The 22,274-nt window shown below is 38.1% G+C and overlaps 1 protein-coding gene across 1 annotated transcript; it reads left to right on the top strand.

Annotated features, from left to right (window-relative positions):
- The first annotated feature begins 1,043 nt into the window (after positions 1 to 1,043).
- Positions 1,044 to 21,044, top strand: KIF27 (kinesin family member 27). Its single transcript, XM_066339558.1, is given in 14 exon segments — positions 1,044 to 1,350; positions 1,353 to 1,493; positions 2,345 to 2,545; positions 3,896 to 4,857; positions 5,205 to 5,295; positions 11,529 to 11,824; positions 12,212 to 12,325; positions 13,431 to 13,607; positions 14,263 to 14,478; positions 16,061 to 16,267; positions 18,523 to 18,690; positions 18,692 to 18,722; positions 19,165 to 19,332; positions 19,901 to 21,044. Coding segments are annotated over 13 exon segments (2,907 nt in total). The 5' UTR covers positions 1,044 to 1,196; the 3' UTR covers positions 19,314 to 19,332; positions 19,901 to 21,044.
- The last annotated feature ends 1,230 nt before the right edge of the window (positions 21,045 to 22,274 follow it).

Genomic DNA, 22,274 nt, shown 5'->3' with positions numbered 1-22,274 from the left:
TGTTTTTATTAGTATGTTTATGCATCTGTTTCATTGCCGTGTCCCTTATGATACAAGTTTTGGCTCATTCTCATGCTTTGCTTACTTCTCTTTATGCTCAGTCAATAAAAAGGGGCTTTTCTGTTTTCAGACTTCAGCTGTGGATAGCCAAGTCCTCCAACCAAAAGGAATAAAATGAAATGCAAAAGCTCTTTTCTCTGCAGCTGCGAGACAACACTGTTTTAGGCTATTAGTTTTCAACAGTCTTGAATTTGGGGGGCTTAGCTGATTTTTGCCAGTTCAGTAATACAGCTTTCTTGAAGACAGTGTGTGTGAGAGCAGGAAGTTCAGCCGACTTTACCTTGCATGACAAAGTTTCTCAGAATTTGTAACAACAACAGAAAAGCTGTGTGTGGAATCCCATGCAGAATTTTTTAATTCTAGTGAAAAACAGCTGTAAAGAAAGACAATTCCTTAATACTTACGAGTGTGCTGCTGTGCAATATTTATGCTGTAAGAATGAGTATGCACCAGGCACAGTATAAGGAACCACGTATGCTAAAAATTATAATTACTGAAAAATTATTACATATGTGGTTAAAGTTTCAGACCAAAATCAGAGGAATGCTTTACATGTAGTAAATAGATACATTTTAAACTATACTTCTGTGTGCATGTTGAGTTAGAAGTGTTTGGTGCTTGATAAGTGGAAGAGTGCATTGAGACGTACACAACTTTTGGAGAAAAAGGTTTTGTGTGACTGATTTGTGTTGTCTATGCAATATCAATGCAGCAACAGGCAGATGCGAGGATTCATTGTGAGCCTTTGCTTTGTCAACAGTGTTTGTTAAGAAGCTCTTACATTATTGTTGCTTTGTATGACTGTGTTGTATTCAAATAGGAAATCAGGCAACTTTTAGACTAAAGTCTGCTAGCTTGGGAGTTCATAGATGCAAAATTAATTTATTAATTGATTGTATTGTTATTAATAGAGCTGCTTTTATATCAAGTGCTTTTTGAGATTGTAATGGTACTTACATGTTCCTTAGGAAATCTCAACATTCCACTTCAGGACATTTATTCTTTTGTATTACATAACCTGGAAAACTTTTTTTCTTAGTTTCGGACAACTGTGAATGAGGTGAACAGAGCAGTGGTAACAGAATTCTTCTTGAGTATGTGAATACTGAGTGGGAAGCACAAGGTTGGAGTCTGGCATGGAGGAGATCCCAGTTAAAGTTGCAGTCCGAGTCAGACCTCTGCCTTCCAAAGAAATACTTCATAACCACCAAGTGTGTGTCAGATCAGTCCCAAATGCTAAACAAGTTATCATTGGAAAGGACCATGTCTTCACTTTTGATTTTGTATTTGGAAAAACTCAACCCAGGAAGAAGTTTATGCTGTTTGCATTAAGCCTCTCCTAGTGTCTCTGACTGAAGGATACAATGCTACAGTGTTTGCGTATGGACAGACTGGTTCTGGGAAGACTTACACCATTGGCGGTGACCGCATTGGTAGGTTATAGAAAGGTTTTTGGGGTTTGTTTTAATTAGTAAAGGGTACATTTAAGCAAGATAAATATTTATTAGATAGCAGGTGATGCTGTAGAATTTTAAGGACCAAGGAAAAAACCTGTAGTAAAACCTCTCAAAACTTCCAAAATTTATGTGATTAAAGCCCTAAAAACTTCTCCATAAATTAGGCTATACCAAAAAATATCTAAGAAAAATACAATTTGTTAAGTGTTCTTTCATATTCTGCATTTTAACATGCAATTTATATTAGAACTTTTTTTCTGTAATGTAGTGGTTTTGAAAATTTTTGGTACATTTATCTTATCGTGAAAATTAGGCACTTCATTGCATGCTTGCTCCATTCTGTGTTGGATTTGTTTGCTTTTTTGGGCTTTTCAAAGAAATTTCTCTGACTTCAAAGAAATTTATGATTTAATTCTTCCAAATGGATATAAATAGTAGACCTGGTAGAGTCTTACTTTTATTTAGAATCATAAGATCAGAGAATTGTTTAGGTTGGAATAGACCCCTAAGATCATAAAGTCTAATCATTAACCCTGCATTTCAGGTCCACAACTAAGCCCATTCCATTGGTTGACCACCAGTGAAGAAATTTTTCCTAATATCCAGTCTAGACCTCTCAGGAGGTCTAGACCTCCTAATATGGGATGCAAAAAATTATTCTGACACACAAACACAAAAAATTACAAAAATCCTTGTGAACAATGAACTCTTCAGATTCTTTAATGTGTTGCATGCCAAGTATCACAAGCTTCTCTCAAATTTCAGTCTTTGTAATTTATGTGACAGAGTGACTGCAAGTCTGTGTGACATTTGTATTTATATTTTAGCATCAGTTGCAGTGGATGAAAGGGGCATAATCCCACAGGCTATTCAGGAATTATTTCATCATATTTCTGAACATCGTAATATTAACTTCTGTGTGAAGGTATCCTATATAGAGGTTTACAAAGAAAAACTTGGAGATTTGTTGGATTTGGAGACCTCTGTAAAAGAACTACATATCCGAGAAGATAAGAAGCGAAATACAGGTAGGATTCCAGGTCTCTTGCTGTTTTGGATTTTAGTTTGTGTCCAAATTATTATTGCCTTCTCTTGAAAGTGCTTGTTCACTACTAATGAATAAAAGGGGGGAAAAAAAAAGTTAGTTTCAGGATGTCAACTTATTTTAGCTGTTTGGAAACAGTTTGGGGTTTAGATGCCTGTGAGCAATATAGATGTTCTACTGTATGGACGGAAATGGCAACAAATGATAAAGTAAATACACAATTACTGTTTTTGCAAGTTCTGTGTAGGAACAAAATAGTGTGTGATTCTTCACTTGAATAAATATTTTAAGATTAAACCATTGCTTCTTCCTTCAAAATGACAGTTGTTAAGTCAATTATATGGTAAATGCTTTCTCCCCTTTTACAATTAAATGAGTGGAAGAGACCACTTCATTTAGACGAGGGAGAGTAGATAGTTTTAGAGGCTTCGAGATTAACACTTGCCCTATAGATATCCTGTTCACTTCATGAAATTGCTAGAAGAATCCACATCAGAGGTATTTTATTCTGAAAGTATCTCATTTGTTTTAGGTTTGGCTTTTTTTTTCCTTTATGTTCTAGTTATTGTGTTTAGTCTAGTATTATTATACTGTTATATTAAGCTATCATCTTTTTTTGTCTGTAGCTGGGTGAAAGCACTAGTTTAGCACAAATATTGCAGACCATATCATTGCTTTAAAAGGATCCCACAATGTATTTTAAATTATTTTTTTTCTTCAGTACAATTAGAGTCAACTCAGTAAATAGTGCTAGGACACTTTCCATCTCTCATTAAAAGAAAAATATGATAAAAATATGATTAGTAAGATCACTTGGTAGAAGTACACTTACACTTTATTAGACTACTAACAGATACCTGTCCCAAAGGCCCAACTATCTACACTATTCAGAATAGAAATTCTTTTCTTATTATGGGCTAGGAATAATTTTTACTAAAAACTTTATAGATTTAGTCCTTTTTTTTAAACTAGCAAAATACCCTTTGAGCTGACTTTGCTGATACTTTTTCTAGCTAGCACTACACTGTGCATTGTAAAGGTAATGTGCAGTGTGCAATGTGTAAAGGAGTTGTGTCTTGTGTCTAAGATATTGTTTTAAATGTTGTATATACAATACACCCATACATTAAATATATGGAGGTTTCAGATGTGTTGTACTTCATGCTTTTCATATATAGTATCTTCTATTTCTGCAACTATTTGGTATGACCTCATAATAACACAGGCTTGTATGTTTCTCTAATACAATATGTTTATAATTGCTGTAAACTTTTGCTGAAGAGTTTAGAATTAATTAAATTATTCTTACTTTCACCTGCTTTGGTGTTTGAAGTGATTGTTGGTGCTAAGGAATTCCAAGTAGAATGTGCAGATGAAGTGATAAGCCTGCTGGAAAGCGGCAATGCAGCTCGTCACACAGGCACAACACAGAAGAATGAGCACTCTAGTCGATCTCATGCCATTTTTACCATCAGTATTTGTCAGAAGCAGTCTCCAGAGTCTCAGAAAAATACTGATGTTGCACAGGATTCAATCTCTTTAAAGTTTCATTTTGTGGATTTGGCAGGATCAGAGAGGGTAGCAAAGACTGGAAATACTGGTGAACGCTTCAAAGAATCAATTCAAATCCATAGGGATCTCTTGGCCTTGGGAAATGTCATCAGTGCCCTTGGAGACCCGAAAAGGAAAAGTGTACATATCCCATACAGGGATGCTAAAATCACTCGTATTCTGAAAGACTCCCTTGGAGGAAATGCCAAGACTGTTATGATAACATGTATAAGTCCATCCTCACTGGACTTTGATGAATCTTTAAATTCCCTCAAATACACCAACAGAGCCAAAAACATTAGAAATAAACCAGTGGTAAATTACAACCCAGAAAAAGACCGAATTGATGAAATGGAACTTGAAATCAGACCGCTTCGGGAAGCTTTGCAGAGCCAGCAGGTCAATAATCAGCATTTACATGACTTAAATGAAGAAAAAGCCCGTATCAATTCACTTGAGGAACAGCTCACTCGCCTTCAGGTTCAGTACCTCAGTTACAGAAATTGTGTAGATGAAGTCTTCCCCTTTCTGGTTGATTTGAATGATGATGTTAGCTTAAGAAGAAGTCAGCAGGACAAGTTGCAGAGCTGAATCACTATGGTACAGAAAGTAAGGAAGGAAGCTCTCACCATCCAGGAAACTGACACAGGGACTGAGACCAGCCCAGTACCACATCACATCACAATTCTTCAACTGAAGAGGGAATTAAAGAAATGCCAGGTATGTAATTATAAACTGTTTATTTAAATGACTAAGTGAAAGAGCAATCTGCCAAAACTTTAACTCAATTTTGAAAGATGGATAAAATTGTCACTTGTACCTTATTTGACAATTAAATTTAATTTAAAATTTTGTATAATTTGGCTAATCCCTGGGACATAGGTTTATTTTAATGGATATTTGAGTACATAATCAGTGACAACAGAGATAAGTGATGTAATGTTATATTTTCTCTTGTCGGTTTCAAGATGACTTTTGAGGCTGAGCTGTTTTGTCTGTTAGATTTTTGGTTTTAGCTATGCCATTATGCTGGGTCTGGCTGGGAGGGAGTTTGTTTTCTGTATAGCATCTCTGAGGGTGCTGTGTTTTAGATTTATGACTGTAACACAGTAATGTTTTTGCTCTTGCTGAACGATGTTTTGTACAGTGACAGACCTTCTGTTTTTCTGCCTGTGCCCCCCAGTAAATAGATTGGAGGGTGCATGAATAGTTGGAGACACAAATATGCAACACAGCAGATGACCTGAACTAATCAAAGAGAGATTTCATACTACATAACGTGATGCTTAGGAGTAAGAAGCAAAAGGAGGAGGTTTAGGGAGATTAGCTGTATTTTGAGAATTAGTCAGCCTTGGGAGGTGGTGTATGATAGCTTTTGCATCATCTGTTTTGTTTTATTTTCTTTCTCTCGTCCACTTCATCATCACTTATTGATCATCTATCTTGACCCACAAATTTTCTTGCTTTCACTTTCCATTTGCTCTTCCTCTATCCTCCTAGGAGACGGGGGTAGGGGTGAGTGAATTGATAGCTCTGTGTGAATCATTAGCTCGATAGCTGCCTACTGGGGTAACCCACAACAGTCTATTTTGGAACTCAGCTTATGGCTCAAGGCTTTCAAGATAATACCAGATTTGATTATAATGTCATAGATTAAACTTTCAGCTGTTAATACTGTTTAGTTAAGATGTTGAATGACTGTTGCAGGTCATGAAGCTACATACTTGCTTTGGGTGCTGATTTGTACGTGTCCTTGAATATTTAGGTGCTTGATTCCTTTCTAGCTGTACAACAGCCTCCAAGAGTCATGAATGACTACTTTCAGATTTTTCTGTTTTGTTTGCTTTTTATCACTTTGTTTTCATTTGCTTGGGAGAGCTATGACAAAACCTAATCAGCCTGATGCTAATCAGACTGTTCATACTGATGTGTTGTGATCCCAACTTCAATTATTGTTCACAAGGTTAAACAGCTCTTTGGGGTTGCCACACAGAAACATGCTCTAAGATGATTGCTCCCTGGGGTGTATGTATGGGACTATGTATGGGAGGAGTTGGACAGGAGCACTGGGGCATTGCTGGCTCTGACAGCTTGTGATTTCATGTCTGAACAGGCTCATTAACCCATCAAACTAATACGTCATTTGAAGGAGTGAAGGTGAAACACAGTGACTTGTATAGCTGTGTTGGATCTGCCCCATCTCTATAGAGTCAGTATCCAGTGCCCTTAGAAATGCAAGAGGTTCTAGTCTAAAAGCCCACAAATGGGATTGTGGTGGACCGAGACTGAGAAGTTCTCTTGGTCTCTTGGAGGCTACAGAGACACTAAACCAGAGACTGAACCCTCAACTAATAGCTGATCTTGTAGTAAAGAAGAAACACTGGTAGCAGAGATCAAGTTAATAAGAGAAGAAGCAGCTCCTGCTCGGAGGAGGAGAGAGGAAGAATCAGAATCGGTAGCCTGTTCCATAGAAGGATAGGAAAGGAAAGAGAAATTTTAAGAGGTGGAAGCTACCTGGTCCCTATCCAGACCTAGCTGCAAGATGATGTGTAAAGATTTTACCTGACAAGATGAGCTAATTCTACCTGGCTGCTCCAGAGCTGGAAAAGTGGGTTAAGTCCTGAACTTATAAGGTAGGGAAACACATCAGGTGGGATTCTTTATCAGGGATTGTGTGATAGACAGGGGGATTGGAAGAGGGTCAGCCACCTCCAGGTTCCAGAGGTGACTCCTATTGAGCATGAGGACAAAATACTCTCTTAAGGAAGATATTGTCATCCACTGAGGGATGTGGACTGCTACAGAGAAATATATTTAATGTTTGAGGGAATTAGAGGTGGTGGAGGTGGTCTTCATAGACATGGACAATAATCAGGCCTCAGAAGATCCAGACAATTTACAGTGCACATGATCTGAATGGCAGAAGTCTGTACAGAACACATAGACATCATATGACAGCAACCTAGTAAAGCTGAATTAAGCTGACTCTGTGGCACCAGCTTTGTACAGAACAGTTTACCAGCCCTACTGATTTACTCAAAAGCTCTATTCCCTCTCCTTGCTATAGGCCTGCATCTCAGCTGTGGAAAGATTGTTACACAAGGTCTAGCAACTCAAAAGATAATGTGGATAATCTCTTACAACCCCTTTGCTTAGGCAGGCCAGCATATTGGCCACCATGAGCAGGAATTCCTCTGCTTAAGGGAAGGGGGAACCATGGACCCATGACACATCCCACCCTACAGTTCTACCTGCATGACTGAGAAAAGGTTATGACTAGTTTGCAGTCTGCACATAAAGCAGTCTGTACATAAAGGGAAGAGGTAGTGGTTAAAAAAGGTATTCCAGAAAGAATACTGTTCCAATTGCTGCCAACCGATTCCTGAGATGCAGTAGACCCCTTCCTCTTTCTGATACTGATTCAGTGGACTTATGGCCCTCTGGGTTTGAAACCCATGCTTCTACTGTGTGTTACAATATGCTGTAACCACAAGGGAGCAAAGAGAACTCTGTGAGTAAATTGGAAAGAACTCTGAAGATTGATTACTCCCTGAAATGAGATTAAAACCAAACGAGGGTATATGTTGATACCAATAAATTGATATATTTTATTTAACAGTAAAAGAGGCAAAGAGAAAGAAAGCAAAAGAGGGAAAAAAGGAAGGAAAGAAGAAAAAGGAGAGAAAAGGAAGGAAAAGGAAAAAGAGATGGAAGGAAGGAGGAAGGGAACAGGAAGAATCACGCAGAGACAGATTAAGTAGGAGCATACCAACCCTACATGGATCTTAATGATGTCTCATTGATCCTCTCCATCTGGTCTTCTTGGTAGTGAGGGTCTCCCTCCAAAAGAGTGATATCCAATGGATTAAAATACATTTGAGTCATGTGGGGATGTCCAGGTGCCTCCCCTGAAGGGGGACATTTGCCCCTGTCCCTTGAAAGACTTTGGGTCAGTTGCATCATTTTGTGTCATGTCCTCTGGTGCAGGGTCTGGAGAACCCTTCAGGGGGCCTTTGATGGGCCTTGACACACCCTTAGCTGCCCCTCATGTGGCTGTCCTGTAGATGTGACTTTCCTGGGGTGAGGGGTCCCACAGCTGAGCTAGTCTGCACAGAAGAGGATGGGTGTTCACTGCCTCTGACCAGAGGTTCTCACATGCACCAAAAAACCTCCTCCCCAACCCTTTGGTGGAGCAGGAGTTTGTGCAAACTTGTCAACAGATAAGCCTGGGCTGTGGCCTCCACCCTGAACCTGCTGGGCTTGGCTCTTCTGTGAATGCTGTCCCAGCCTTATCCATTACTACCCAGGCCTGAGATGCTTTGACCAACAGTGTCACTTTTCTTACCTCAAGTAGCCTTAGTCAGTTTAACTCACAGTTCAGTGTTTCTGTCGGGAGATCCATTCACTGTGGGTTTTGTTGGTGCAGCTTCATTGTACAGTTTTGCCATAATGGGCAAAAATCTTTATGACAATGTCTGAGCCATGAGTGATAACATTTCAATCTCTGACACCATGGAAGGACTGTGCTGGTCTGTTGTAGGACCATACAACAATTTTTTTAGCATAGCCTGGGCTCCTGTCCTGAGTGGTTACTGTAACCAGACAGAACCCACCGCACGGACTAAATGAACTCAGTGGATATTTATGAGTATTTTACAGGAGTGGCCTATAGACTAAAGGAATGATACCTTTGCATAAGTCACAGGATAAGAAGGGAAGGAAGAATGATGGTTAATGTTATAAATGAGAAGAAGCCAATTAAAAATAACAGAATTTATTTAACAGATCAAAAAGACAATTAAAAAAACCAAAAAACAATTAAAAAGCCACAATAAAATTGGACAACATCGATCGAATGTTGGGTGGGCAGAGTGACAGTAACAACGGTACTGTCCAACCTCAACCACACACCACTGGGGCTCGGTGCACGGTTTTTGTACAGTTTATTCACCCTCAGGCTAAGTCCATTGAAAGTCCAAATATTCATGTATCTATTTCCAAGTGAGGTCCTGAAAGGGATTCCCGTAAGTATGAAAAGACGTTGATAGTCTTCCTGGATCTCGTCTTTGGGGTGCTGATTTGGTCATCCTCCAGGATCTCCTATCAAGATTGACATCAGATGTCAAGCAGCTGTAAAGTGGAGGCCCGTCCTTGATGAATGGGCCATCTCCAGTCCAATGGGCCATGTCATTTCTGTTGCAAATGTTGTGGTTTCACAGCTTGCACCACAGGTCTTGGAATACGTAATTTAATGATACATGATAGAATAAGGACTTCTAGAGTAGCAGGTATGAGGTAGGAGGTAATAAATACTTATACACTTATGTATTTACGCAATGGGTGTTACACTGTGGAATTGTGTGTGCAATCGTCCCAGGGACAAATAGCTTCAAGATGGCTGTTGCTTCTTCCAAAAAGATAACAAATATGATATTCACACATATATTCTCTTTTCTGTGACACAGGAATAATACATATTGTATTCCAAAACAATGTCAACTTGTAAGGCATTGTATATTTGTGTTTGGAAGGAACTTTCAAACTAAGACAACAACACAAAGAATGAATAAAAGTGTACATTTGAAGTAGAAGAATGCAGAATGTATCATGAGCTATTTTTCAACTTCCCTGTTGCTGCTAGGCCAGTTTTTAACCATATTTCAAAATGAATCAAAAACAATAGAGAGAGTTGAAAATGGATATAATCTTGGCCTTATGGATGAATCAGTTTAGATAACATAAATATTTGAACAATACATGGAGAATGCTGTAGCAGAAGCAGATAAGTCTCCAAACTAGCATTATAAATAAACCTGAGGCTGCGTGGAAGAAAATGCAGCAAGTGATCCTGGGATCACGTATATGTTTAATTCAATACACACTTTTAATTAATAAGATTCAGACCATAAATTTTATTTGAAAATGTTTGTTTAATTCTCATTTTATTTCTCTGTAAACACAAATATAAAGCAAGGATGAGCTCCTAATTATGCCTCCTAAGTAGCTAGTGAGAAACTTAATACTATTATACTCAAAGCACTGGTTAACATCTACTTTAGATACATAAAATAGCTTCTTGGTATATGTAGGCGAATCCACGGACAGCTGAGACAAGGAATTCTGCCAACCTGTATTTTCTAGAATATGTGGTTTTATTGCAAGGGTCATGGGTAAAAAGGCCTTGCCTTCAGCCACCAGCCTCGGCTGAAGGGAAGTCTCAAAGAGAGAGGGAGAAAGAACAGGAGGGTGAGGGCTAAGTGAGAAGGGAGCGAGAGAGCAAAGTGGCAGGGGGGAAGACAGTAGGAGAGAGCAAGAGTAGGGGGAAGAGGAAAGGTAAGAGAGAGCTAAGAGCAGCGGGAAGGAGAGGAGGAAGAGGTAAGAGCGCGAGGTCTTTGTTACAATACATTCTATCTTCTTTTGTGATGAATATTCTAATTTTCAGTGACCAACCAATACAAGACACAAAATCCTGTAGAATCTACATACAGCCTATAAGAACTACTATATTACCATACTGTGTTATATTTTAAACTCTAAAAACTACTCTTTAAACTTCTGTTTTGCTACATTGACCTTTGGATCCCTTAGCCAGCAGAAAGGGTTCTGCTCAATCAGAAGGGATTCTCCTTCAGCTAGCTAGACCATCGTTTTCAGGTTATATAGTAACTAAGACTCAGTATCCTACAATTCAAAGTAAGCTTTCATTTCTATTTGGATTATAGGTTTCATGTTTTCAGAATCTTTTGCTAAGCAATCATATTTATAAGGTTTCCCTGATTTATCTTCCCCAACATCATGTAAGAAGCTAAGAAATTATTGGGAGATATGAGCTGTCACTGTATATAGTCCAATAGACTATATACCTCATTGTATATAGTCCAATAGAAGAACTTATCCAAGAGAGGGTATTACAAATGGATTACCTGTTGTAAATAAAATTGATGTTTTATGAAGATACTATGTAAATTCCAGCTCTAAGCAAATCCCTGCAATGCTTTGCAAGATCAGGCCCAATACAGGCAGGTGTATTTGTTTGATATTGATCTTCTAAGTTCTGCTACCTCTAAGTTAGTATTCTGTATAGGGCCAGCTTAGGTGCTGTGTGCCTCTCAATCCTAGAATGGCAGGTCAGAAATGTTCCATACAGAAAGACCTAGTTTTCTTAGTGACTTGAGCTCAGGACCAGCATTCTGTCACCAGCATTCTGGCTCCAGCATTCTGACATCATTGTATCTCTACAAATTTTCCAGAACTGTGGTTTCTGCTAGATTTTAGTACTTTCACTGTATTGCCAAACATGAACGGTACCTTTTAATGTTTAATTCTGCCTATGTCAACTTACCAGATAACTCAGGAATTATGGCAATAACAAGTGATTGTTTGGCCCAAAGTTAGTAAATCTTGCTGACCTTAAGAATTGTGTGAAATAAAGAATGAAGCTAAGTCATATAGCTTCAAGTCATTAGTTACAAGTTTTCCTGCTCTAAAACTGAAATTTGACATGAACATTCAGATCTTACAGAAGAAGCAGCAAGACACCAAGAATTTGGCTTCCTTATCTAACCGAAGTGAGAGACAAGCAAGAGAACTTGAGCAGAAAGTGGCTCAGATGAAACATCAGCAATCCCAGATACAGAAGAGACTGTGTGAGGAGAGTGAAAAGAAGAAGCAACTGGAAGCAGAGCTTCAGCAGGTCCAGCAACAAATTAAAGTAGGACTCTTCCTGTTTCCCTATGACAAAGATTAAGATGAATAATTTTTGTCCCTGCTTCCCCAATAAACTACACTAGCAGGCTTTCCCTAATTTTAAATAATGACTTAATGAATTTCTTGTTAAATACACCAAAGAAATTATTGTCTATAAACATTTTATATTAATCTCCATTTTACCTTTCTCTTTCACCCCTTTCTTCTTTTTTTTTTTTTTTTTTTTTTTTTTTTTTTTTTTTTTATTTTATTACCTAATGTCTAGTTCTGAATTGCAGTTTTATAAATAAATTAAGGGTCAGTAATTCAGATTATACCTTGTGGGGACTCTCAAATGAAACGTATTTGAGTGACTGATGTAAGATGAATGGTGCTTTTTGTTTGTTCACAGGAACTTCAACTTAAAATGGAGCAACAACAGAAGATCCTTAAACCTAAGGATAAAGAAATTGCTGCTTTTAAAAAGAAGAAAAATAACTCAGTGGGAACTCCACAGAAACTACAGGTAGTTAATCTATTCCAAATATGTGTGATCCCTGAAATAAAAACTTTCTTCATTCCTAGTCATCTATTTTTGTAAACTGTTTGGAAAAAGAGTATTCTTATCATAGTTTTGTCTTATTTTAGTTGCTATAGCAAAAACTGGGAGTAGAGCCTAGTTGTACTCTACTCTTTTTAACTGGAAGAAAGGAGGGCCTTTAGTGTCAGGTTTTGTTGTTGGGTTTGTTTGTTTGTTTGTTTCCCCCTGTAATTTGTCAAAAATACTGATTCAGAAGCATGTGAATTCAGCAGGTTCGGTTGTCTGGTAGGTTTGAGGGTGACCTTGATGTGCTGTGCTTTAAGTGTTCCATGGGCTGTGGGTTGTTCAGGCATTTTAATTTTGTTTCAGTTTATATTCTGCCATAAATTACAGTGGTTTCTGGTTTTGGCTGTTGATAATAGGGTTAGAAAAGTATGTATCCTATGTAGCAGTACCGTCTACATTATTTCAGATGTAGACACTGGAATATGAATTACCCTAAGTCTTTAAAGGTAAAAAGAAATTTTAAAAGTTAAATAAAGGAGACATTTTAGCCTTAACAAGAATATATCCCATGACAAACTGGCTTCAGAATAAGTTTATAATGGACCATGCTTGCAGGATCAGAGCTGTCACTTACTATCCTTTATTCTTTCAACATCATTATCTCTTATCAGTGTTTCTTCACAAAGAGCTGTTTTTGGGCAACTAAAATGTAATGAGGATGGGCTAGCTGAATTCTCATGGTTCTAAACTTATTTAAACTTAGTTGCTGTGCTTGGGTAGATGACATCTATTTATATGACTAGTTTTGAAAAAGATATTTTTTTGAAAAGATACTGCATCTGACACAAGCTTGTTTATATGAGATGTAGCAATGGCAATGTAACATTGCTAAGGCCCCTTTTAAGTCAGTCCAGTTTCTGTCTTATTCTGAACAAGGTTTCTGTTGCAGAATTAATACTGACATTAGAAAAGCTAATGTCTTCTACAGTTTTGTCAGTAATTCTGAAGAAAGGTAAAACAATCATAACATTCTGATTCAAAATGTCCTGGTTAATGCTATCTGAGTCTTCTCTGGAAACTTTAGAAATTAGAAGAGCAGAAGAAGTGGCTGGATGAAGAAATGGAAAGAATTCTTCAGCAGCACCAGCATTTGGCAGAACTAGAAGAAGATTTAAAGAAAAGAGAAGCCATTGTGGCAAAAAAAGAAGCATTATTGAAAGAGAAAAGCCGCCTGGAAATCAAGAAACTGAGGAATAGCCAGGTGATTCTAGCCAAAACCACAAAACTCACCATAGTTGTAAGGCCAACTGAAAGAACTGGTGGTGGGGGAGGGCAGATAAGAGAGTAGAGGAGGCTCAAGGGACCACTTCTGTCTATACCACTGTATGTAGTGTTATACATGATGTAGATATTATGAACCTTGAGCAATTGACATTTAAAATGTAATTAACACAATAATTGTTATTCACTTTTTCTCCCCAAAATTGCAACAGCAAAACAAAAACCAAAACAAAACAATTCTGAACAGTGGAATTCTGTTATTTCAGAGCATTGAATTATATGATATCTATGCTAGATTATTTATGAATATGACTAAGTCTTTCTGCAATATAGAGAACACAGCAGGGAAATCTCTTGCAATATTTACTTTTCAGTAGCAAGAGTAAGAACAAAGTATCATTGTTACGTATGACTACCACCTTTAATTTTTATTATGTAGAAAACTGCACACTGAGCATTTTTATTTTGCTTTATTTTTAATGGTATCTGTCTACTCAAAGTAACTGAGGCTCCACTGCAAGAAACAAGAAAGAAGAAATTTTTCACTTCAGAATGTGACAATATGACCTACTTTTCTCTTACTGGAAAGGAGTATCTCATTTTTATAGCCGTGTTTTCTGTGGTGGTTTTTTTAGGCTTTGAACAAAGATAGTATGAAATTGTCTACCTGCTTAAGTATGCTGGATCAGGAGCTATGTGATAAAAGTATGCAGCTTCAGGGCAGCACCACTGAAGACAAGTCAAACTTTTTGGAAAAAAATCAGGGTCTCCAAATGGAGAGGGATCAGCTGCTCAGAAGGAGAAATAGTATGGATGAGAAACTGAAAGACGGTAACGTGTTGTCAACTGAAGTAAGAACCTCTGAGATAAATACCTAAAGGGTTTTAGGTATTATTTAATAATAAAGAATTCCAGTCAGAACCTAAAATGTCTCCCAATATCAGTGTCCTGGTTTGGAATAAATTAGGGAAGAACCTCCAAAAGGAGTCCCCTAAACCAAACCTCCACCACCCCTTCCCCCCCAAGTCCTGGGTTTGGGAAGGAAAAATACCTTGGAGGAAAAGTGGAAAAACCGGTTTATTGACAAAAATACACTCCCCAACACCGAATAGTGGGAAAGACGGGTTACTGTGATGAAGAGGGTGCTGACGCGTCTCTGTCTGGCCCGGGACTTCTCCAACTTCTCAGGTCAGGTCAGGTCCGGAGCCGGTTCAAACCTTGGGGGGGGGGGAGGAGGGAGGGGAGAAAGGAAGGAGGGAAAAAAACCAAACAGAAACAGCGGGGGGAAGAAAAACGGCGGCAGGGGCAGCCGGAGAGCAGAGCGAAGCAAAGCGAAGCGAAGAAGGCAAAAGCAGCCGAGCTAGCAAAAGCAAGAGCCGAAACAGCAAAAAAAACCAAGAAAGAACTGCAGGCACCCGCCCAAGAGGGAGGGGCCAGCTGCGAGACATAACAATGTATGCAAGATATGGGATGGATATATGGGATAGGAGGCAGCTCAACCCAGAACATTCAGGTAAGCTAGAAATAAGGAGAAGTTAGATACTTTTTAAAATAATACTTTTAGAATACTGCTATGATAGCACCAATTATGTACTGATGAATGAAGTTTAAGATCAGAAGAACATAAGTCAGATAGTATCTTGCCAAACTCTGTTTGTCTAAGAATCATATAATGAGAAGTAAGGGAACTAAAAATTCATCAGTTTATCACAGGCAGGTATTTTAATCTCAGTATACAGAACAAGCAATGTATTCACGTGGTGATGCCCCTTGATTTTTTCATAGAATCTGGTGAAAAAGCAAACTTTACCTGAAAGACTACATATTTTTACAGTGAAAATAAGTCATATTACATGGATGGCCCATTACTTGGAGTTATCAGTATCATTATATTGAAGACAAATTCACATAAAATGTACAGATTACTTTTAGGTCTTGAGAAGCAATATGAGACTATGGCTGAGGTGATGTTCCAGAAAGATCCCTACTTGCCTCACTCATCAAACTCTGCAGTGCTTCAGGCTAGGCATTTTTGCCACTTCCCTACACAAGCCATGGTCACCTAACTCCTTACTGACTGACTGATTAATTCATTAATCCAACAGAAAACTAGTACATCCAAAATAAAAGAATAATAGCAGAAGTCAAACTGTGGTGAGGATGAGGGAAGGATAAAAAGAGAAACATGACTTCTGCTTTTGTGATGAGCCACTTGATCAACCTCTGTATTGTGATAAGAGTACTATAGCAGGATAAGACAAATATTTTAAATTTGCATTCTACCTTATTTTCTCCACTGCACTCTTGGTGCTACAACTAGTTCATCTTACCATTAAGTTTAGGTTTGTTCTTGAGAATGATGTTAAAGATGTCTTGAAAGATTAATACTGAGCTTTTTTTTTCAAAAGATCTCATTCACGTGTTTCTCTGTAGGAAGAACATATTCTTTTCCAACTAGAAGAAGGAATTGAAGCCCTTGTAGGTGCAATTGATTACAAGAATGAAAGTATTCATAATCGCCAGCACTTACTTAGGTCATCTTCTCGGAGTCTTTCACAGAGCAAGCATAATGTAATAGGGAAACTAGTTTCCCTGTCTGCTGCTCAGCTCAGAGCTATCATCATCAGTTATTTCAACAAGGTTTGTTTTGGCTAATGAATAATATTTGATCCCATTTTCTATTACTATTCTAGATATTGAGATGGTGGCAAAAAAAAATACATTTAAGAAGCTTTTGGTAAATGTATCTTCAGGTTACATAGCTCTGCTATTAAATTATGTTAACTTGAAGAAGACACTTGTGGGTTAACTTTGTGTATCTTGTTATGCTGTCATTGGCTAGAAAGGTGTTGCAAATCTGGAAATCACCTTACCCCTCTCCAGTGCTCTGTGTTGCTAACTTGCAGAGAAACAACATGTTTAAATAGTTGTGTTGTATTCAAATTCTTCCTGATTGCAGGCTTTCAGAAAGCTTCATAAAGCTCAGGCTGCTATTCTCTTTGTCTTTTTCCTAAATCCAGTTTTGTTGGTTTAACACAGCCTGGCTTTTAGTGGGGGTGGAGGAAGCCATAGAAGCAGGTTCTGAGAGAAAGCTGTTTCAGTTCCTACTAAATCCAGCAGAGCCAATCTCTGAAGGCTCTGACAGTGGACATGTTGCTGGCCCAATTAGAGATATTGGTAATGCCTCTGTGATGACACATTTAAGAAGGAAAACAATTGTGGGCAGTTCTTCTTTTCTAATGACTGGGGAGTGTGTCATGGCAGCCATGTGGCTCCCATGGCCACGTGGGCGCTGCCATCTCGACACAGCCAGCAGTGAACCATGCCTGCCTGGGTGCTCATAGCCAGCCGTGCTGCAGACAGAAAGGCAGAGACAGCAGTGGGGGCTTCTCCTATCAGAGGGGCGCTGAGTGGAGGCAGCACCCTGGGGGCCGGCACCGCCCATGCTGCAGTGGCAGGGGCCATGTGGCCAACAGCAAGGGGCATAGCGAGCATTTCCCCAGATGAGAGAGCCCAAATGAGATCAACTGTTTAGTGCTGCAAAACCCTCTAAGAACTTTTCAATGGATAGAACTTGAGAACAAATGAACCTATGAACAACAATTTTCTTCCAAGTCAGAAAAAAGGAGGTGAAGACATGTGAGAAGAATAACATGGCAACAGTAAGGTCAGTGAAAGGGAGAGGAGGTGCTCCAAACATCAGATCTGAGATTTTTCTACAAGCTGTGGAGAGGACTATAATACTACAAATTGTTTCCCCATAATTCATGAAGTGCATAGGGGGATGCAGAGATCCACTCACAGCCCATGAGAAAAGGTGCTCATGCTGGAGTGAGTGATGCTGAAAAGCTGTAATTTAGTGGGAAACTCGAACAGAGAGAGAAAATAGACAGCCCTTGCTTCCAAACTAGAACAGCTTATCCTTAAAAGACTATACCCCATGAACTGAATGACCCGCGCTATGCAGTTTTGGTAAGACTGCATTGTCCATGGGAGAGACTAACACTACAGTAGGTTGGGTGGGACTGCTACTTGTGAAAATTAGAACCACACCAGAAAAGTTCAGAAAGAACTTTCTCCCATGGGAAGGACCCCACGGCATAGCAAAAGAAAATCCTCTCCCAGTGTGAACTGAAGAAAGATTTCAAGTGAAAAGATTTAGCAAAGCTTTCACACCCTACCTCCCTGCGCTGTTGGTGGGAAGGATGGATGAGCTGGAGGCAGGGTAAAAGGGCGTTCTAAAGGTTTTATTTTAGTTCTCATTCTCCTCTTTTAATTCTGTTAATAATTTTTTCATTATACCATTTAAATTTGAGTCTGTTTTGCCCTTGGAGTGTTTCCTCTGGGTCCTTATCTCAACTCATGAGCCTTTTAGTTTTTCTTTCCCCCTCCTCTGCTAAGCTAGGGGGAAATGAGTGAATAGCTCTTCATGAATGCCTGGCTTTTAGCCAGTATCAAAATCACGACACTAGTATAAACAGATTTTACATATACTCTCTGCAGTGTGTGCAGCTACATCCTTAGGAATTGTACTGACATCTGGAAACATAAATATTAAATAGATTATGGCATGGTGTCTTTGGGTGAACCTTTTGTAATTTTGTAAAAAAGTTGTCTGTGGGATGCAAGTTGGAAGATTTCAGAATCTGGAAAGCAATGTTCTTTCAGTTTAAATTTTGCACAGCGTATTACAAAATCCACTAGTCCATGTGATCAAAATGTATGCAGTCCAGTTCTGAAGTGTCAACTTGTAGCAGTGGCAAGTCTATTTCCAGTATGAACTTAATTACTTGTAGAGATCCAGTGCTTTTGTTTGTTTTAATCTATTAGGCTGAAGGGTAAAAGGTTTTCTTAAAATGGTTTGATAAACCAAAATAAATGTGTTTCTTTCTAAGATCGTTGGCCTACGTGAGTCTGAACAAAAATTACAAGTGCAGATTGAAGAACACAAAATGAAGTCCATACACCAGAAAAATGCGATGCATGAATTAGAATCTGCACTTGAACACATCAAATTGCAATGTGACAGGCAGCTGACTCACCAGCACCAAGAACATGAGGAAAAAAATACAGTTTATATTGAATCATTTCAAAGGCATTTTCTTCTTGGGCAGGAATTATACACCAAGTATTTTCTTCGGTTATTAACAGAGAAATACTGTATTCCAACTGAACAAAAAAAAAAAAAAGAATAAGGTTCAGAGATATATTTTGGCTATCACTAATTCTATCACTTTGTAAGATGTCAAGGAACAGACACATGGTATCTGCATGAATGCAAAATGAAACACTGTTTTAAAGCAGTATCAGAATTGTTGTATTTTCATATTGAATTTACTGATATTGAAAAGTTGACTTTGATCTTCTTAGTACTATTACAACTAAAACGTGGGATTTGCACAGCCTTTTTGATCTTATTTCATGTTAGTTAAAACAAGCACATTGCAAGCAAAATGCCATCAAGATACTCTGTCTAATTGGGCACCTTGATTTTTGACACAGATACTTGGTTCTAAAACTAGTTTTATTTCTCCTAGAACAAAATAGTAGTGAAGGTATTGCAGAAACCCTGAAAGGGTATGAAGTAAAAATCCAGCAACTGGAAAAAGATTTATTTTTCTATAAGAAAACCAGCAGAGAGCTGAAGAAGAAACTGAAGGGTCTTCTTGGAGAGTCATCTGAATAATTACTGTCATCCACTAAATGTAAGCATATTATCTCATTATGCAATTGTTGGTAGACCATTTGAAGAGTGGTGAACACACCAGAACTATGCCAGAACTATTTACTATAGCTGTAAACCATCGTATTTTTACTACATTAGCTGTTCTTCAGGAATATATTCTACCTTTACCCCATTTCAAGTGAGAGACATTTGTTTATAATTGTAGCTGTAGCAGTGGTGTGCCAGTGGTTTAAATTCTTGTTCTGTTTTCTTTGTATTCTGACATAATTTCAGCATCTACAACCTCAAACTGTCATGGAATTTCGCTGTCTACAAGCATCTGAATGGTCTTGTAAATAGCAGCTTTGTTATATGGCCTGCATTTGATGTCTTAAAAATTTCTGGGAGATTGTCAATGAAAAATGCCACACTTCCCGTTACTAACTTACTTTAGCAAAACTGAAAGAGAGCATTTACACACTTGAAGGGGAAAAAGTAGTGGTCTCTATTTCCAGTTGTGCTTTGACTTTAAAAACCCACAACCAACTGAACAAATAAAAACCAACAACTCTTATAAGTTTTTAATTGTTCCATGTCCTTCTTGCCAGAATCCAGATGTACAACAGAACTATTCACGTGCAGGAGAAAAGAAGATTCAGTTTCATCACTGCTTCTGTTGTTTCATACCTCACATGCACAATACAACCTTCTTGGCCTGTTGATGTTTCTTTTGAAGGCTCAGCAGACTGGCTCTTCCTCCAAATGGATGCTTCTGTTTATTTCTGCTCAGTGCCATGCCTTCCTACAGGGAGATGCTGATACCTCTACTCCCAGAGTGAATTAGGGCTCAGCCCTTTCCCTCTAGGCAAGATAATGAGCCTACACATTTGTTACTATAAAGTACACTATCAAATTGTGAACATGAATATTCTAGACACTGGGTTATAAATGAGTGTGGGAAAGATTATTCTGTGTTGAATATACAAAGAAGCATGTAGTTTAGGATATGTATCTATGTGGGGAAGCATCTATACTTGGCAAATTGTAGCAGTGGGAAGAAGAGAGAAGACTCCTGTGTATTTCCAACCTTTTTCAATGCATGTATTTGTAAGTTTTATAAGAAATACTCTGCATTTACTTATTTCTCTTTTTAGTACATTATGAAATGTGTTGCTATACAATGCAATAAACCCATAATTTGTTACTGAGCTTTGGAAATAATAAAATCCCTGTTTGTATACTGCAGTTACATTGGTAGAATTTCTGTTGTATGTTGTACTAGTAATAGTTGCTGACTGCTTTTTAATATGTGAATTATTTCATATTTGTCATGGTTCAGTTGTTTTTAGACTGCTTACTAGGATACAAGTTAGACAAGTTAGAATAGGGAACCTTGTATTAACCAGCTAAGATGAGAGTACCTCTGATGTTTTTGTAGATGGTGAACTTTTTGAATGGAAATAGCAAAATGTGAGGTGCTGGTAACTTTTTACCATGTTCATGCTGCAGGTTGCTGATGCTGTAAAACCATATTACCTATGTATGTCAGGCATATACCTATGTATATTCAGGAAAGTTGTAACTTTTAGCTATTTATCTGCTGATAAGTTTCATTTTAGGTAACGGTGTTGGTGTTGTTATCTAGTCAAAAGGAAGCAGAACTTGTTTCTGAAGAATTCAAGTGAAAACAGTTGTCAACAAAGTTCATGTCTTTACTAACTACAAGTAAAAGTACTTTTTGAGAACTCCCAATCTGTCAGTCTGCTCAGTGTAGTTTCAGCAATGAATAAAAGTAGAAATAAAATAGTTTAAAATAATTATATACTGCTTTACTGTGCTAATTCCTAGTGGAATTTTTTTTGTATTTTGCTTTAGATACTATCTAGACAATAATAACACAGATTGAAAACAGGGAAAGGAGTCAATTTTCCTTAGCCCCTGTGGTGAAATGGCAGTACCTTGTAACTATTAACGAATGAATCTTTTCTTTCTGGTGATGAATCAGATTTCCAATTTCAGCTGTATCTAACAGGAGAAAATACAACAAAGTACAGATCCCCATTCTTGTTATACTGCAGCTTTAAAGGAACTTCTCTTAAAACTGAGAAAAAATGGAATTTTTTTAACTACTTCAGTATTGGACTGAATGTACAGAAATATTCCTAACAATACGTAGCTCTTAAATGCAAAAAAACATGAATAGAATTTAAGAAAACAAACAGGTTGGAAATAGGTTTTGGATAACAGTAAGTTTTGAATGCCCCACTCAGAGAAGTGTTCAAGGTGAGGTTGAACAGGGCTTTGAGCACCTTGACCTAGTGAAAGATGTCTCTGCCCTTGGCAGTGGGACTGCCAAGATAGTACAAAAAGGTCCCTTCTGACCCAAAATCATTCTGTGACTCTAAAATTTTATGGTCAGTGTCTTGTTTATACCTACATGTCTTTCAGCTGCAAAATGGAGATGCCAATGTGTGCAACTACCACAGAAAAGATCTTTCCTGCCTGTTAAGGAAAGTGCCATGCGTCATTCTCCAGAGCTAGCCTAGTAACACAATTCCTCTTGTGCTACAAATACAAAATTCAAACATTTATTTTGTCCCATGTCAACTGTCACTGAATGCAATATGGCTATAAAAATGTAGAAATTTTTGTGTAGTACTGAATGTGGTACTAAATCCTGGGATCTTATTTAGTGATAGTTGCTGAAGTTGAATATAACAGAATGTTCAACTGTGAGTAGGAGCTGGCTGATTAGAAGCAGATTAGAGAACCTTTGTCAGTTACCGGGGAAACAAGCAGAAAACATGGAAGTTGGAAGGGAAAGAATCGGAGAAGAGACCAAAGAGTACACAAAGCAAAATACCTGTAAGTCTAAAGAAGAGGGTTTTTTCCACACACTGTAGCACTAACCTATTTCCAAAGTAAAGTATTTGTGAAGAGAGCACTTCACTTAGGGGAACAGCAAGAGAGGAAAATGGGACA

Source organism: Sylvia atricapilla, chromosome Z, assembly GCF_009819655.1.
Source record: "Sylvia atricapilla isolate bSylAtr1 chromosome Z, bSylAtr1.pri, whole genome shotgun sequence".
Classification (NCBI taxonomy): domain Eukaryota; kingdom Metazoa; phylum Chordata; class Aves; order Passeriformes; family Sylviidae; genus Sylvia; species Sylvia atricapilla.
This window is presented reverse-complemented; position numbering and strand designations above follow the sequence as displayed.